Genomic DNA, 17,568 nt, shown 5'->3' on the forward strand with positions numbered 1-17,568 from the left:
TTAATGAAAAAGTGTTCTTACTAGCCAATGCAAATGCGACAACGTAACGACAGCGTCATAGAGTTTTCCCACAAAAATGTTCTCCCTTACGTCGGAGCGGAGTGATCAGAGATGACTACAGCTTGTATGTACATGCACTAAAGTGCTAGTGTTCTAAAGGCATGCAAAATATGTCACCGACATTTATACATCTGCCTTGGAAATATGCATAAGTCGATTCGTTTCTTGTTCTCCGGTTCCCAGTGTTCACAGACGCAAACATTCCTTTTTCCACATAAAAAAAAAAGAAGAAATAAATACAACGGCTTTAGAAATGACATCATGTGGTCCTGCTCCGGCCCCAGTGAAGCGCGAGAGTTTATTTCATTTTTTTTGCCTTTTTATCTCACTGAAAAGAAAACCGAAAAGCGCACGGGATTCAAGCTTCAAAGACGAGCGACGAAAATGTACATTTCTTTCGCTCAACAAAAAAAGGAGAAATGAACGCGCATTCGTCATCGGATGGATTACAACGGATGTTTTCATGTTAAAAAAACCCCCAAAAAACAAAAAAAACAAAACGTCAACAGGTGCGACATACCCAACAATACCCCAAAAAAGGTCTTTGACACCCGGAATAAAGACGTATAACACACACGTGGGGCTGTGAGCAACTCAAGTGTTTACAGGCACCTCTTACGGAAACGTAGGTTGTTGTTTCGTGACGGTACAGTACATTCCAGTCTTTTTTTTTTTTTCGTTTTGTTTTCTGAAGAGGAACTCCCAAGTTCTCGTTCCACATTGGTCATCGGCTGGTGCTACTGGGCGGAGGTCAACCCTTCTGGCTCCCACGATCTGGGAGTCTCTGAGGAGAAAAAGGTTCGCTGAGGTACTGGCTCTGTTTGGACTCTGCTCGGGAGAGGCGGGGTGAGGATGGAGGAGGAGGAGGAGGAGGAGGGGAAAGGGGGAGGAGGGCCTCACACGGGGGGAAGCCCCTGCCCCGGCTCCTCCGACTCCGGGATGGTGACGCCGGGCCTCGGAGGCGGGAAGGCGAACCTCCCGCGGGACCCCTCGCCGCTCCACCTGGGGGAGGAGGAGGGGGAGCGGGCCGCCCAGCGCGAGGGGGGCCGGCGCTTGGCGGGGCGCGCCGGCCTCAGGAAGCAGGAGTCGAGCGGAGGGGCGACCGGAGAGCGCGGCAGGTCCTGCCACGGGGGAAAAAAAGAGAGAGAGAGAGAGAGAGAGAAAGAGAAAGAGAAAGAGAGACAGAGAGAGAGAGCGTCAGCGCTGGGAATGCATAGAAAAGAAACAAAAAGAGGAGAGTTTGGTGGTGCGAACTGGCGTGATGTAACATAGTCAAAGAAAAGAAAATCAACATCAAATAGGATGAGAAAATAACGGAGCGTGGCTTTACAGTGGAATGAAACAAACTGGGTCCAGCCTGATTCTACCGCCACACACGGCGGAAACGGAACCTTGCGGAGGAGGTTCTAACCAGCGGCCGACAAGCAGAAGCGGGCGACAGGGTACAATTTCAACGACTAGACGCCGGGACAGGGGAGGTGTTTCTGACCTCATGGCGTTGAAACGTGTTCATCAAAGGAGGAAACCGGAGGAAAAACCAAACGGCGGGAAGAGCGATCGCGGTGTGGCCCGCCGACCGAAAGCCAGAAAGGAGGGGCAGAGGGGCGTGACGGGGTTTTGTCGCGGTACATTAGGCGGAATGATGTAGAGAGTGTGATTGACGAACCGTCACACCGGGACATCACACCACCGGGCCCGATTCGTAATTAGTTGCTTTTCTCCAAACGTCAAGGCTCCAGTCGAAGGATGGGGGTGGGGGGGAATAAATAAATAAATAAATAGATCCAACCCACAAAGTGATAACCTAGTTCTGCTAAAAATACACAGCACCCGGACCGGGGCGGTGGCGGGACTGGGATGAACTCGGGAAAGACAAACCAAGACATGCATGATAGATGGCTCCGCCCATAGCTACAACATGGACGACATCGAGGAGGGTGACAAAGTGTATGCACAGCAAATATGGCTTCGCTGAATACCACTGAATGGCTGCATGGCTGTGGACCCGTAGGACAAACGTCTGTATGGATGCAGGCTCCACCAATCCAATACATGGATTGCACTTTAGTACACTATAAATATATTTTTAATGGCCGTTCTCTGCAATACACAGTTCCTAGGCGGGGCCTATGTGCTGCGGCTCTACACACAGAACTCCCAGCAATCATGCACCATTGATACGAACAGGAAATCAACAACCGCAGTGTGACCAAAGAGCGTTGCACATCGGCCCTGACTCCTCAATAGATGCTGTGGGCATAAAAACATGCAAATGGAGCGACTATAACATCCAGTTGATTCCAACCACAGTCAGGCAAACCCACAGAGGTGACGAGGGAAAGAGAGAGCAGAGGATGGCGAGTGTTTAGGAGCCGTCTTCATCAATGAGTGACCGGAGGGGTTGTTAGTGTGATAGGAATGGAGGGGGAGGAGGAACTGTATAGGAAGGAAAGAAAAAGAGAAGCATTGTGGCAACGAATAAGAACAATAAAAAGAAAATACACAACAGTTCATCCAGACGGTGACAAGAGACACAGAACGGCCAGAGGAACCTGGTGGAAACATAACGAGGTTTCATTAGAATCCTCTGCGTACAGGACGTACATGAGCGACTAAACCGCTCCCGTGGTGGAGCGTGCGCCTCCAAAAGTGAAGAGAAATGCCCAAAAGAGTCATTGCTTCATACCACTTTCACAAAGGAAAACTGAGGAGTTGTGGTTTACATTCAAATTCAAAAAATTAATTCTCACGGCTTTGTAAACGCAGGGCTGGGTGATATGAGGAATAAATTATCAAAGTATTCACAGGGAATTTTATACAGTATTGATATATATCTGCTATATCTTTGTTTATGTATTTAAAACCCTGTGTTAAAGCATAGCTTTGTTATTTTTCAACCCAGGTCGTATCAAAATATTGGTTCCCATCACTTAATTATTCAATATTCCAAGCTTCCCCTTTTCAAAAAGGAGATTCACTTTATTTATTTTTTAGAGAAGTCTTAAAGGTTTGCCGCATCGGACTGAAGTGGTAAGTTTCTCAAAAGTAAAGCCTGCTTCACAGCGAATCTGTAATTGCATCAGACAGTTGGATCCTCCCTCTAGTGGCAGAGTGCGAACAAAAATAAAAATGAACAACTGACTTCTATAAAAATATATTTATTGACAGTGAATATGGTGACATCCAACATCATTATTTCATATGTGTGACTTATTTACTTAGTTTTAAGTCTTAGTGTCGGACCGAAAGTTAGCAAATGTTTGAAAATGTGAACGGAATTTAGTTTTTTTGTGTGCTGAAACAGACTCTCTTTAGGAATTAAGGGACTTTTAGTTGGTCCTTGTCGTTTGTCGGATTCAGGGTGAAACACACTTAAGGCGCTCAGTGAGGTTTTGCTACGATGTTATAAATGATTGAACCAACATTTTATTCAGACCTGGACTCAAAAATAGCAAACCAATCCTTTATCGGACTAAATATCTTTAAAACCAATCTGTCATCATGATTTAGCTATAATATAAACATGTAATATTTTATATATATATGTATATCGCCCAGCACTAATACACACCAAAAAGACGATATACCATATGTATAAACCAATGTGCAACATGTTTTTCTTTCTGATTTTAGGTCTTTATCAGCAAAGTATAAAGAACACATGATATGCAATGTCTTTAAAAATGACATAATGCAATGACTCTTTGGATCAATTGAGCTGAAAATGTCTCAAACAACAACGATCCACAGATTAGAAGAGTAAACATGCACCAACATGGACACGAATGCATGAGAGCGTCGGCACCAGATCGGAAACCGCGGCGACGGCCTCGCGCACCGCCACTGCCACTGTGACGTCCTGTGAGGCATGCGCTCATGGAGAGGGGAGGTGAGGTGGGGTGAGGTGAGAGGTCCCTGTGGCCCTGCGAAACCACCATGTGGGGGGAGGGGTCAAAGGTCATGGGAGGAGAGAAGAGTTGGAGGAGGAGGAAGAGGAACTTACATCACGGAGACAGGCAGAGTTAGAGTCCCCAAGGAGCTGTTAGTGTGACATTGTGGTTCTGGGTAGGAACGCAGCAGTGCGGTAGGAGGGAGAGGCGGAGCCCGGGGAAAGGAGAAAGGGAAGGAAACGGGGATGGGAGGGGAAAAGAGCTGGATATATTACTCGGTCTAATCGAGGGGGAACGAGACACACAGGGTAAGCCTTCGACTCCGAGCAACAAGGTCATTGATTTCGACCACACTGTCACTGTCGACCTGGAAGAAACAACGCCGTGCTTGGCAGACCAGCCGACACTGAACACATACAGTATATCCTCTGTGTGCTGGGTGGCATTTTCTTACCAGTTTAAAGAAAAACATAAAAATCACGGAAACATGACGCATTAGTTCAGTCGTGGTTCCTTGGTAATGGCAAAATTGGCAACACAGAATGTAATCCACTGTGGTGACCTGTTTAAGACTATCATCTGTAAAAGCCGTACGCCCATTTACCAAATGGACAAGAGAAACACAGTAGGGTGTACACATCTGTACACTGATAGATCAAATTAAACTTTAAAGCTATTCTGACAGTCATAAAGGTTGGTAGAAACTGAACAGCAGGTGGCTTTATACTAATATATGTATCAGACAATCAGAATATAGTGTATGGGATTATGTATAGAGGTTGTGTATATACAGTTTAATGTAGGCTTAACTACCACATGGCCTACTTTGGTGACTTTGCAATCCATCTAGCTATTGACTCTAAATGCACAATGGATTATTAAAACATTGATGATTCTTCTGAGAAGATAAAATCTTCTGAGGCCGTTGTGCACGTTTGCATATATTTTGGGATTTGATAGTGTATTTCTACGCATTTCAGTGAACGGGTCACCAACAATTCTCCCTTTTTCCCCACAAGTCAGCGGATATTGAGAAGATCTCCGACAATATATCCACGTGCCAATTTGTAATGATTGATTTGTAAATCATATAACAAAAATCCCTGCTATTGATACAGATACATCTGCATAGGGAACAGAACATAAAAAGAGATGCCACAAATATTAAGCATTATTATCTTATATTATCCAATCCCCTTTAGGTCTAGAAAAATCTGTTAAATTGTATTAAGTAAGTATGAGCCCAAATAGATCATCATCGGCTGGATATATTGGTCATTTGGATCACCCAATTATCAGTGTCAGGCGCATTAATCATTAATCATTAATCATTAATCATTAATCATAAATCATTAATCATGTTTGAGCCAAGCCGCTGTATTTTAATTATAGAGATAAAGATGCAAGAGCCACGAGAGTGAAGAATAAAGTACTCAAGTATGCATCTACGGCAGTGAGAAAGTGAGAAATAATTTAACATTACCATTGCATCAGTCAGTGGTTTCAATCTAAGAAAAAACAACAGCACAACAACATGGTTATGATCTTATGGTTATCATTCATTCCCTGTTCAATTGAGAACTTCAAGTTTGACCACAGCCAATTCCATAGAGAAAAGTTACGTGCATCATACTCAGGATCAGGAAAGTGGTGAAGACCATGAAAACATTGGATATATATTTACCTCCATACAAGCAGCTTGTGTCCTGTCTGGGTCGGCGTTCCTGGAGCCGTCTCTACCCTGGCTGCCTTGTCCGGCAGCCTGGAGCCGTCGTTCCTCCCTGAAGCTCTGCTCCAGGAGCTTCTTGTTGAGGATGCGGGCGGCGTTCTCAGCCAGCGTGTAGCCGGGCGGTGCCGACAGGTCCTGTCGTACGCTCACCGCCTCTGGAGTTCTGTCGCCCTGCGTCTCCACTATCAGCTGCACGGGGCTCGGAGAGCGCCCGCGAGCAGTCCTCATGAACTCTTGGACGGCGCCCATGGACCGGGGATCCGTGACGGCGGGAACATGCGCGGGGCTCGGCTCTGCGGTGGGCGGATTGGTCGACCGAGAGCGGCTGGGCGACTTGTTGAACTTCTGCAAGGGGTCATAGGGCACGGGCGTGTGGTCGATGATGTTGAAGAGGCTGGAGAGGCCGTCGTTGATGGTGGTGTGTACGGGACTGTCGCGCGTGGTGGTGGAGCGTGCCCAGGCGGACTCGTTGTTGCCCTTCTGGGGTGTGGTGGGTGTGGGCGCCCGGCTGGCGCTGGGCAGGTCAGCCTTGCTGGACGTGGACAACTTGCGCTGAAGCTTGGGAGAGCCGTATTTGGGCGAGCAGCAGGGCCGCTCAAACTTGTTCTGGACCACGGGGGAGTACTGGACTTTTCTGATGTTGCGTGAGGGGGAGGATATGGGGGTGGAGCCACCGCCTTTAGGGGTGAGGCAGCGGTGGGGGCTGCTGGTCAGGTTTCTCAGTACGTCCGTCTGCAGACCGACGCTGATAGTCTGGGTGGTCTGCGTACCTCGCGTGGTGAAGCCATTAGTCTGGGAGGCCATTTCCCTGACCAGAGGCCCTGGTGAAGAGCGGATGGCATTTCTCACAGAGAAGGCCACCTCCTTCATGTCATCACTCAAGTTCCTGGAGAGCTGCAGGTCCAGGGTGGAGGCGTACCCCACTGTCGGGCAGATAGGGGATTGTGTGGGAGGTGTCCGCAGCACCCCGCCCTCCAGAATGCCACATGGCCACCTCCCGCCACTGAACACATCATCCGGCCCAACAGCCCCCGTTCCAGCTCCAGAGTCTCCCCCACCCCTGGCTTTGGTCCCTTTGGCGTACAGGAAGTCTACATCAGTAGCGATAGCGGTGCTTTCGGCTGTCCCTGTTCGGGTGGGGCTATGGAGGATGTGGACTCCATAGTGCTCAACCCCCAACCCGGCTGCCCCGGCAGCCCCCGCTCCGTTGCCCCTCAAAGGAGACTTGTGGCAGTGCTCGGGGCTGCTCAGGGTGCTGGTGGTCAAGGTGGCGCTGGTGGTGAGGAACCAGGCGGCTGGCTGGAATGGATCAGGAAAGGGCTCCCCGCCCCTCGCTTCGAGGGGTCTGTCCGTCCAGGCCTCCAGGACGGGGCCTTGGCCAGCAGCGGAGGACGGGAAGTCCCAGCCCTTGTTGTTGAACTCTTCAATGTACTTGAGGTCGTCCGGAGACAGGGGCGGAGTGACATCATCCCCGCCTTGGTCGTCAAGGCGGTTCTTGTCGGGGAGGAACGGTGAGCTGTCCATCAGACGTTGGAAGTCGCTCATGGAGCACACTGACTTGGCTCTATGGACAGGACACACACATTAGGAACAGGCATTGCCGGCAGCTGCTGCTGCTGAGAAATAAAATGACAAAAAAAGCCTGGAATAATAACTCCTACTGTGCATTCCCACTAGAGATCTTTCCCCTTTGTCATATTTTTTTAAAAACAAGTTTGACGCCTTTCATTATTTGAGAGCCGGCTGAATTATTCAACAGCATTATGGGTTCAATGGCGTCCTGTCTCAAAATAAAACGTTTCATAGAGAAAATAAAACTCTCTGAGGGGAAACTCACTGTCACCTCCAGTGACAAGGGGTTCAAACCTACATAAGCAAATGGAGGCAGAGGGAGAATTCTTTATGGGAGAAAGTTCCAATTTAGACTTTTTTTGTGAAACGGTAGCAGCCTGAAAACTTCTCGGAACTCAAGCTTGCCTCTTGGCTTTATAGACAAGTTACCTGAGCAAACTCCCACCGCTCATCTCATCCTCCGGGCACACAGGAGAACCTTCTCTGTCGGAAATCTCGTTCAGGGCCTGGAAGGGAACAGGAGTCCAAGAACATGTATTTAATTTTGCAACATGAGTTGTAAAGAGAAAGAAACACAAGTTAGTATAAAAAACAAAAACAAGAACATCATCTTGAATGAAACTTGAATTGGCCTGCTGGAGGAACGTCTCGGTGTGTCACCTCTTTCATGCAGGGGAACCTCTTCTCGCTGTCCAACCTGGAGGGGGGAGGGACCTCCAGGCCACTCAGGGGGTCCAGCGACAGAGCGTCCAGGAAGAGACTCTCCGTCAGGGGTCTGAGCCGGGCTGCAGCCCCCCGATCCTCTGGCGCGGCGTCCGAGTCCGAGTGGGAGCGCGTGGTGGGGACCGGGGCGGAGGCGCAGGGGGAGCGCGGGGAACGGGCCAAACGGGGGGAGGCACAGGGGCTGTCCTGAGGAGAAAATGAACCCCTGTGGCCCGGACCTCCATCTTTGACTTCGGCACCTTCGCCCCGCCGGGCGTTCAGCTCCCTCTGCATCTATGGGGAATGATTTGACACAAAATATAGACGCTAAAATAAAAATACTGTTTTTCAAACAATATTTTGTAGTAAATTTCAGTATATTGTACCTCATTTTGATATAAGTTCATAAACTGCCACTCGCTTTTGTTTTTGTGGACTACTTTATGCAAACCAGGTCCAAAAAACGTAATTCTCCATAGCAACCACAGAAGCTACTCTAGCTCTAGTGAATTGACTTATATTGAGGTAAGGAACATTTATAGTGACATGTTTACTACTTATGTCTTATGTTTTTGCTCAGATTTTATTACTTTTAATATCCTTGGCGTTTTTCCGGCTAAAAGTGTGGAACACGGCAACTGTAGTACACACAGACATGGTTGAAATCTCAGTGAATCTCGGGACGTTTCAGACGTCTTGTCGTTTAACTTGGAAAAGTTTCGATCTACATTTGGATCACAAATGTATTGAAAAACTGTTGTAATTTTACCGGAATTAGAAGAACGTTGACGCAATTTGATTCGTTTCAGGAGCGGGGCGCTTTGTGACATCATCATCCAAAGTCATTTAAGTCCAAGCTTCGTCTCTCGGAAGTCATTCGCATACAGCCACTTGCGCCTTGTGGACTGCATAGAGTTCGCCAAACGTAGACAGACAACTTGAGCCGATGCTGCATTTAAAGGGAACTCTGAAAATTGGAACCCGCGCTGTGTTTTACAAAACTCTGAAAACTATAATCGTTCACAGAAGGCATTTTCGCACCGCAGGAAGTTCTCAGAAACTTGAGGAACCGTCCCGTTCTTTTGTGTCCGCACTGCATGATCCAGGAACAATCTTAATTGTTAAAACATCGTTCTTGAGGGACATTTAAACTAAACAACACAAGAGGAACATTCGGTGACGTGAACGTTGAAACATTCTGTAAGTCCACAGTGATTGGATAAAAAAAAAAATTAAAATAAGATACTGCATTTAAAAGAAACTTCAGTCCTTATTTATACACAATTTATTTCAAAAACATTAAATCTACGTTAAAAAAAACAGCGTCCCTCTGCCCGACCTCGCAGTAGACATGACATACATTTTTCCCCCGGTGCTACCCAACCAAGTCACATCGCCAGTCAGTAAAGAAGAGAGGACAGAACACCTATCTTTAGAGGGTTAGTCGCACTCGTGTTTAACAAAAGACCAAACAAATCTCAGAAAACCTTCAAAAAAAAAGTTACGAAACAAAGAATGAAAAAAATGATGCGGCGTTCAATGTAAACTCGGAAAATTGTAACGCGTGCTGCGTTTCACAGAACACGGAAAACTGTAATAACCACTTAACACGCCTAAAATGGACCCTGTGTATTGATGTCTGCGGCTATATTTGTTGTTGCAATTGTCCGCTTTTTCCATTCATATTCCCGCAGATTATGAAAGCCTTTCTTGCTGTATTCACACAGTTACTCTTATTCGCACCTTGGATCTGGCCAAAAATGACCAAATCCTTCCACTAAAGGCCACAGAGCAACTCCACGAGGCTGACTGGGATGTGAGCGCCTTGCTTGAACACCCTTCAACGGACGAGCAGAGAGCAAAGTGAGGATTTTGTTGAGTGTTCAGCCGCGTCAGCACCGACTCCCCCATCGGGCCTGAGAAGTCGGGAGGGGAAGCTGCGTCTTCTCCGAAGGACGCCGTCCCCTCCTTCCTGCTCCGCCGCCCGTCTCCCCTTCATTGATGCGTCAGCGATTCCTACCCAGTTTGTGTGTGTGTGTGTACGGAATTCAGAGAGAGTTCCTGCGGTTATTCCCGTCCCCGCTTCCCCCCGTTAATATTCCGATGCTCATCATTTTCGACCGACGCGTGCTCCCACTTCCTGTTGCAAACCTCCCTCAACGGGAGGCCGATACGCGGCAGTTCATCTAATTTAAACTCCTCCGATTTCTCATCAATTACCCATTGCATGGCCTGCTAAATATTCATGGGATGTAGCCAGCGCGGTTCGGAACCAGTTTAACAAGCAACGGGGACAATAACCGCCTCAGGTGCCTCTCCTCTCCGTGTCTTGTTGCCAGGTCCCCCTTTCTTCTCTCTCAATAGTTTTCATTTTGCTCTCCATTCAATTGAAAACTGTTGCCCTGGAGCCTTAATAAACCAGTTCTAGAGACACACACACACACACACACACACACACACACACACACACACACACACACACACACACACACACACACACACACACACACACACACACACACACACACACACACACACACACACACACACACACACACACACACACACAGTCCCTCCCAATAGGGTATTGCAATATGTCCTTCAATTTCTAGATAAATCAAACGTCGCCCAGGTGGGAGCTCCACCGTGTCCCTCCACCTCCGTTGTCAATCACAAGCAGCAGATCCAGTACACGCTCTCCAAAAAACAAGACACGGGAACAGATCGAAAAAAGGCAAGAAATGCTTTCCCGCCAGGGCTGCACCGCAATCGGGGCCACATTTTCGGCTCAGAGAAGGCTTTTATCAACATGTCTCAGTCCCTGCGCCTCATTCCCCGAACGCCGCGATGCCGTTTCCACGGTGTGCCACGTCGACAGAAGAAGTCGGTTGGTTTTGAAGTGTTTCTCTCGTTTTTTCCCTCCAGCGGTGACGGTGAACTCGTTCGGCCCCGCGGAGCGCATCCTCTCAAATCCCTCCCGCTTAAAAGGGTTTAGGGCTGAACTTCACTCAACCTGACTCCCGGCTCCTCCTCATCTCATTCCCTCGCTCTTTCAACCTCATCCCTGTGTCCCTCTTATTCCATCCCTCTGTTCTCTACTTTCCCTCGGTGTATTTCTCCCTCTCCCTCTCCCAACCTTTCTATGATTGGTTTTAGCCGTTTAGAGAGTACACGGAGAAGTTTCTAAAAATCAGATCTTGGAACGGGCTCGGTTGGAGCGCTTCCACCCCCTCCCTTCACCTTCTCTTCCGTCCAATCTGCCTTCATCCTCCATCCTTCTATTTGATCCCGTCTCCCCTGCCTCCATCCTCCTTCCCCCCATCTCTCCCTCTTCCCCTCCACCTCCCAGCCTTTTAAGACTCATAATACCTATTTCATATTATTTCATGTTATATTATTTCATCCCTTCCTTCACATTTTCTTCCCCGCTGCCGCTGCCACTGCCCCCCAAACCCCTCTCTCCTCTCCTCTCCCCCTTCCTTCATTTCTTTCCCCTCATGTTTTTTTTTTCTTCCCCTCTGTCCATCAACACTTTTATTATTATTATTTTTACACTGATCCTGTCTCTCTCTCTCTCTCTCTCTCTCCCTGTCCGGCTCTTCCTGTCGTTCTTCGACTCTCTCTCTCGCCATCATTGGCTCTCCGGACATATCCTTTCTCCCTCTCCCTTGCTGCTGTTCTGTCCCAACACATTTCTCCTTCTTTTGTCCCAAATTTGTGTCAACTTTCCTGCTCCTTCAAATCGCCTCTTTGCTCTCTATTTTGCACATATCTCCGTCTCTATTATTGTCCATTATTGTCCAATTTCAACCGTCTATGGGTCAGCGATTGGTCGTGAAAGATGTGATAAGTTGTTCAGGACCCAGCTCTCCTCTGCTATAACCCCCACCCGGTTCTCTCTCTCTCTCTCTCTCTCTCTCTCTCTCTCTCTCTCTCTCTCACCTTCTCCAACTTGCGGTGGAGCTCGCCCATGCTGCCGTCCCACTCCTGCCTGTCGTGGTCGTAGCGCTCCAGGAGCTCCGTCCTCTCGCGGCTCCACCGCTTCTCTCCGTGCTGCAGCTTCCAGCGCAGGTCCAGCGAGGCGCTGTGGCTCTCTGCGAGCAGCCGCCGGTGCTCCTCGCGCTCCTTCTGCAGGCCTCGCTCCGGGTCGGCCCCGGCCTCGCCTCCCTGGGCCTCCCCCCGGGCCTCCACCCGAGACTCCTCCAGCTGGAACAGGATGTGCCAGAGGCCTGGGTCAGACTAATACTCTCATAATACTAATACTCTAATGCACTGATACGCTGATTATGGGAGGTAATCAGGTTATGGTGATAATTCAATCGAAAGCATTTACATGCATAACATGGGTGCGATTCCGGCAACGGCCCCTTGTTTACGAGTTATAATTAAGACTAAGGGTTTTGTTGGATTTCTCTCTTCAGGTGAGTATAAAGTGAGCCGGGTCCATCTAGAATAGGCCCGTGGACCAGCTGAGTGTGAAGGTAAGTTCTAGGTTCTAGGTTTTTCTAATATCAGAAATATTGACCCTGACGCAGGAGAATTTGACTCGTTTTGATTAAAAATAAATAAATTATATACAGAGAAATAAAATATTGCATGTCTTTATGTGGAAATCAAGAGTTAAGAGTTGATTACTTTTAAGGCCAAATATTTGTAAAAAAAAAAATACTAATAATAAAAAATTAAAAAAGCGATCCTATCCGGCCAAAATGCACACTCTTTATATTTTGTCTTGAAGATGTGTTGAAGATGTGTTGTTCTTTACTGACACTTCTAAATCTGGGGCGGGCGGGATCCACAGCAGAACGTTTTCCCGCAGAGTAAAGCCTGTGATGTGCAGACGAGCTTTGAGGCACAAAGCAGAGCGCGTGCGACGGCGATCTGCGTGACTCACGGCTTCCCTCAAACATCACTTTACATAATTGTCACTCACACGCGGTTAATGTGCGTTTAAGTTGTCATCTGTAGAAACGGTTTAATTACACAGCGCGGGGACAACAACAGCTGGTGGGTGAGTCAACGTCAGAGCCGAGACGACCGCTCCACTTAAACAGACGCAGCTCTCACTGGATGCCGGCGACCGAAACAGAGCGGTGACGTCGGGTGAGGGAGTTGTTTATTAATATATCTGGATGTTCCAAAAACGGATCATGTCTTTTTTGTAATCGTATGATGATGGCACAGGGCTTCCCCTGTGTGTTTTATCTCGAGTTCATTCTGGCATTGCAAAATGAAATTCAAGGACTTTCAAGTACTTTTTTTTTTTAAACACCATTTTTTCATTTTCAAGGACTTCACGCAAAACGAATACAACCAAGTTTCGATGTGATCTCATAGATCGATAGATTAGGTTAAATATTATATTATATTTTAAAATATAATGTACTATCACAGGTGTTCAATGATCATGTTTTCTTTCAAAGGCTTTTCAAGCACTTCAGCAGAAAAGGGGCTAAAATTTCACTTCAAGCGCATGGAGGACCTGGTAAGAACACTAATTCATCTTGAGTTGTTCAGCTGAAGCTGTTATCGAGCGCAAAAAAACAAAGCTCGCTCAGCTCGTCTGTGTAATTATAATCACTAAAGCAAAACTTTGTTCATTTTTGAGGTCTTGTGATCAGAATTAGGAAACAAACGGAGCACAAAGGATTCTCCATTGTTCTGTCAGAGAGAACTAATTAAAGTGATGGAGGCGCCGCAGAAGCATGAGAACCGTCTAACGTCTAACTGAGGAACATGAGCACAGGCAGGGACAAAAAGATGTTTTTATAATCCCCCTTTTCCCTCCGAATCTACTCCAAATGACACCGTTGGACCCCGGCAGACCCGTCACCACGATCTAAACCTCGACCTCTGGGCTTACGAGTGTTAGAGAACCATGTGCATTGTTGTCACAACTACTTTATCTCTAAAAAAGAAAAAGAAAAAGAAATCCAGCCCCAAACACTGCCCTCGAAGCCACGGTCCATATGTTCTGTACCTGCCGACACACTGATGAAACCACCACAGATTCACCTGCTTACTTACAATGTTTGACCAACAAACACCTGAAAAACATAAAAAGCTGCAAATACCAATCAGGCGTTATAAAAAGCCAGTACGTACAGTCTGTTCATTTACAATACCTCAAGATAATGAGGAAGTGATTCATAGGGTTGAATTAAAAATTGGGCTCGGTACATAGCGGCCGACAGTCATGTGTCATTCTGCTGTCAAGAGCCACAACAGACAGACAGGCAGGCAGGCAGGCAGGCAGGCAGGCAGGCAGGCAGGCAGACAGACAGACAGACAGACAGACAGACAGACAGACAGACAGATAGATAGATAGATAGATAGATAGATAGATAGATAGATAGATAGATAGATAGACAGATAGACATAGATAAATAGACATATAGATACAGATAGACAAATTGATAGACAGATACAGACAGACAGACAGACGGATAGACATAGATAGATAGACATAGAGATACAGATAGACAAATTGATAGACAGATAGACAGACCGTCAGACAGACAGACAGACAGGCAAGCAGGCAGGCAGACAGACAGACAGAGTATACCTCCGTTGACTTCCATTCAAACTCATTACCACAGCGGCACCTCACACCACAGTGCAGCTTGGTTCTACCTGCACCAGGGGTCAGGAGGACGTTGTGTCTAACGTGAGGGGAGGGAGCGGGCCGCACCTGAGCCACCTGGCACTTCATCTCCGCCCACTTGACCTCCCACGCCGCCTTGTCGCTGGCGTAGCTCTGCTGCAGCTGGCAGCGCCGCGCCTCCTCGTCCCGCAGCTCGCAGCGGAACTCGTCCAGCAGCGTGCGCAGCGCCTGCAGCATGCGGCGGTTCTCCCCAAACTGCCACGGAGAGAGAATGAGAGAGAGAGAGAGAGAGGGAGTGAAGCCACAACACGCGGCGGCAGGGTCGTCAGTATTATACATGTGCTGCGTGTACAATGCCGACGCACAATGCCAACGGCGAGATCAGCACATTTGGGCTGAAGGATATCGCTCTCTCTCTTTAGCCATCTCTCTCTCTCTATCCATCCATATATCTATATTTACATCTATCTTATCTAAGATGAGATAGGACACTTTATTGATCACCGGAGGGCGATTCAGGTGAGTCTTATTGCAATGTGAGTGCTGGGAAGCTCCGGATGCGATTCCGAACAACCCATCCTATTAAAGGATTATTATAAATTAACAAAGGATGTCATGATGCAAAATGAGAGTCACGGCGACAACAAAGCCCCAAGCGCAACTGGGCAAGACGGGGAACTGGATAATACAGTGCCAGGTTGGATTCACGGGGGTTTATTCTTTTAACCGTAAAGACACAAATACATGAATTTGTTGTAATCTAACTGCCCATCAAATGGTAAATCTTCCACCGTTTTTCATCCTGTCACACAACCAGATACGTGCAGATAACTGGGCTACACTGTAATATATACGTATATATAATTATTATATGTTATTTCAAACCGGCTGCAGGATTGAACATCCGCTGCGTCCCCCCCCTGCCGTGGCAGGCTAGAATATGCACGTCTATGCTAAACCCGTGAATTCTCCTGGAGCAAAGCATTAAGCTCGGCGCCGTCGTCCCGGCGAGCTGAGAAGGGCATGTGCTTGCCGGCGATGTTAAAACACCTCAGATCGCTGAACAAATCACAATGCCGGACAAACTGGAGCACTTACTTTTGTTCAATAATGGATTCCAGTCCAAATACACAGCGAGCTTTCGTTCCCTCATATAATAAAAAACCTAGTGCCGCACACAGAGCCACTGCATGTACAAGTTAACATAATGTTTTACATTTCCACCCAAAAATAATCAATCAAATAACACAGCACTACACAGCCTTTTTTTTTTTTTTTTTTTAAACAAGGCTCCTTTTGTCATCTTGGTGTTTTAGTGGGATTCCATACAACAAGCTTAAGAGTATTCATCATAACTACTGACTGTCTCGTTGTTTTCTAGGTCGCCATTCTCATTTGCATACTGTTCCAAACAGTGGTAATGAATGAAGAAAAAAAAACATCCCCGACAAAAACAACCATTGAAAAACCGCTTTAGTCGGAAGTGCGGCGATATGTAAAGTAGGTCCGGTCGCCGAGTGGGGGACAGCGACGTCCAGTATTTCTCACGCTGTGGATCAACGGAGCGTAAGAAAAGACGGAACCTGTCTTTGGTGCTGCGACCTCTCGGCGGGAGGCGGGTGGACGGCGGGCCCGGGGTCCGGGGCGTCTCCGGGGGTCTCCCGCTCCAGCTCCCCCTCCATCATCGCCCCCAGCTCCGGGATGCCCTCCAGCTTCTCAAACTGGGGTAGATACAAGGTTTTACAATATTTTAATTTTTTTTTTTTTTGGTACGGATGCAGCCATACCGAAAAATCTAGAAGAGATTGTTTTTTTCAAGACACCAAATCATATATGATGTCAAATTGATGAGGTCAATTAAGTAGGGCTCCAAATCAACCTCTGCACATTTCATAGCACTCGACGGATAAACACTCGAGTAAAGATGTTTCTGGTCACAGCAGCTGCAGCCCCAAAGAGAAACTCCACACACAGGGTCTTTGTTTACTTAAAAAAAACAAACCCTCAGGATTGATCAATTAAGGGGAGGCTGTAGTGCATCAATAAGGTAACGAGCCGCTGGGCGCTGAACCGGATGAATAATCGCTCCTGAAACGCCGTGTCCTCACTGAAGAGAGTTTAAAGCACCTTCCAACCTCCTTCCTTCCACACTACTCAAGTGCATGTGGGGACAAACTAACACCAAATTACGGTGCAAGTTTGACTGGTCAAACTGGTCGAAAAATGCATAAAAAAATAAATATAAGACAAAACATAAATGAATAAATAAAACAGGTAGGGTTTTTGACGGGCAGCTAACAACACAGTTGGACTTTCAATGTTGTTGATATTATTTCTTCACAGAAGAAAGGCTTTTTATAAACCTCTATACGGTAACAAGAAATTGATTAATTTAAATGTAGTATCCAAATGTATTAAATGCATTATATAAGATAGCACCAATATGTACGATTACTGAAAATATTTTTGAGTCCTTATGATTTTTTTAAATGATTTTTTAACATTAATTATACAATTTGATTTTGCATTAAAATGTTTTTATTTCGTACAAACAAAAATTCATTCAAGTCAACTGAACACAGCACAGTGTGTTCTGAAAGACTCTTTAAGGAAGGAAAAACAGGAATATACTTCAGTTCGATTTTGTTCATTAGTTTTTCTAGGGGTGTCAAAAATTGGGAATTTTTTAAAAAGGGTTTTCTTCCTCACAATAATTGTTATATATCATATAATATACAACAAAGATATGATGATAGATTAGATGTAGATATACAATATATTAATGCAAAATCTTATAATAATAATAAAAATGTCCATTGCCTCTTTCGCTCATTGAGGGTAAATCATTCTGGACGGGATTGTATATTCAAAAACCATGTAAAGAAAAGAGATATTGAAACTATAATAGTAATAATAATAATAATAATAATAATAATAATAATAATAATAAAAATAGCTGCAGGCAGCAATAATTAGGGTCCAGTTTATTAATTTTAGGTACGTATTACAGT

General features: G+C 46.5%; 1 protein-coding gene across 1 annotated transcript in view; it reads right to left on the reverse strand.

Moving 5' to 3' along the window:
- Positions 1 to 956: 956 nt before the first annotated feature.
- The window catches only part of mtcl1 (microtubule crosslinking factor 1), a gene marked incomplete at both ends in the record, with an annotated part of 51,714 nt that continues 35,102 nt past the window's right edge, over positions 957 to 17,568 (reverse strand). The window contains 7 exons of the mRNA XM_080010427.1: positions 957 to 1,181; positions 5,635 to 7,243; positions 7,681 to 7,757; positions 7,912 to 8,247; positions 11,896 to 12,159; positions 14,645 to 14,812; positions 16,141 to 16,278. Coding sequence (XP_079866553.1) covers positions 957 to 1,181; positions 5,635 to 7,243; positions 7,681 to 7,757; positions 7,912 to 8,247; positions 11,896 to 12,159; positions 14,645 to 14,812; positions 16,141 to 16,278 — 2,817 coding nt within the window. The remainder of the gene's footprint in view (positions 1,182 to 5,634; positions 7,244 to 7,680; positions 7,758 to 7,911; positions 8,248 to 11,895; positions 12,160 to 14,644; positions 14,813 to 16,140; positions 16,279 to 17,568) is intronic.

Source organism: Zeus faber (genome assembly GCF_960531495.2).
Source record: "Zeus faber genome assembly, chromosome: 12".
Classification (NCBI taxonomy): domain Eukaryota; kingdom Metazoa; phylum Chordata; class Actinopteri; order Zeiformes; family Zeidae; genus Zeus; species Zeus faber.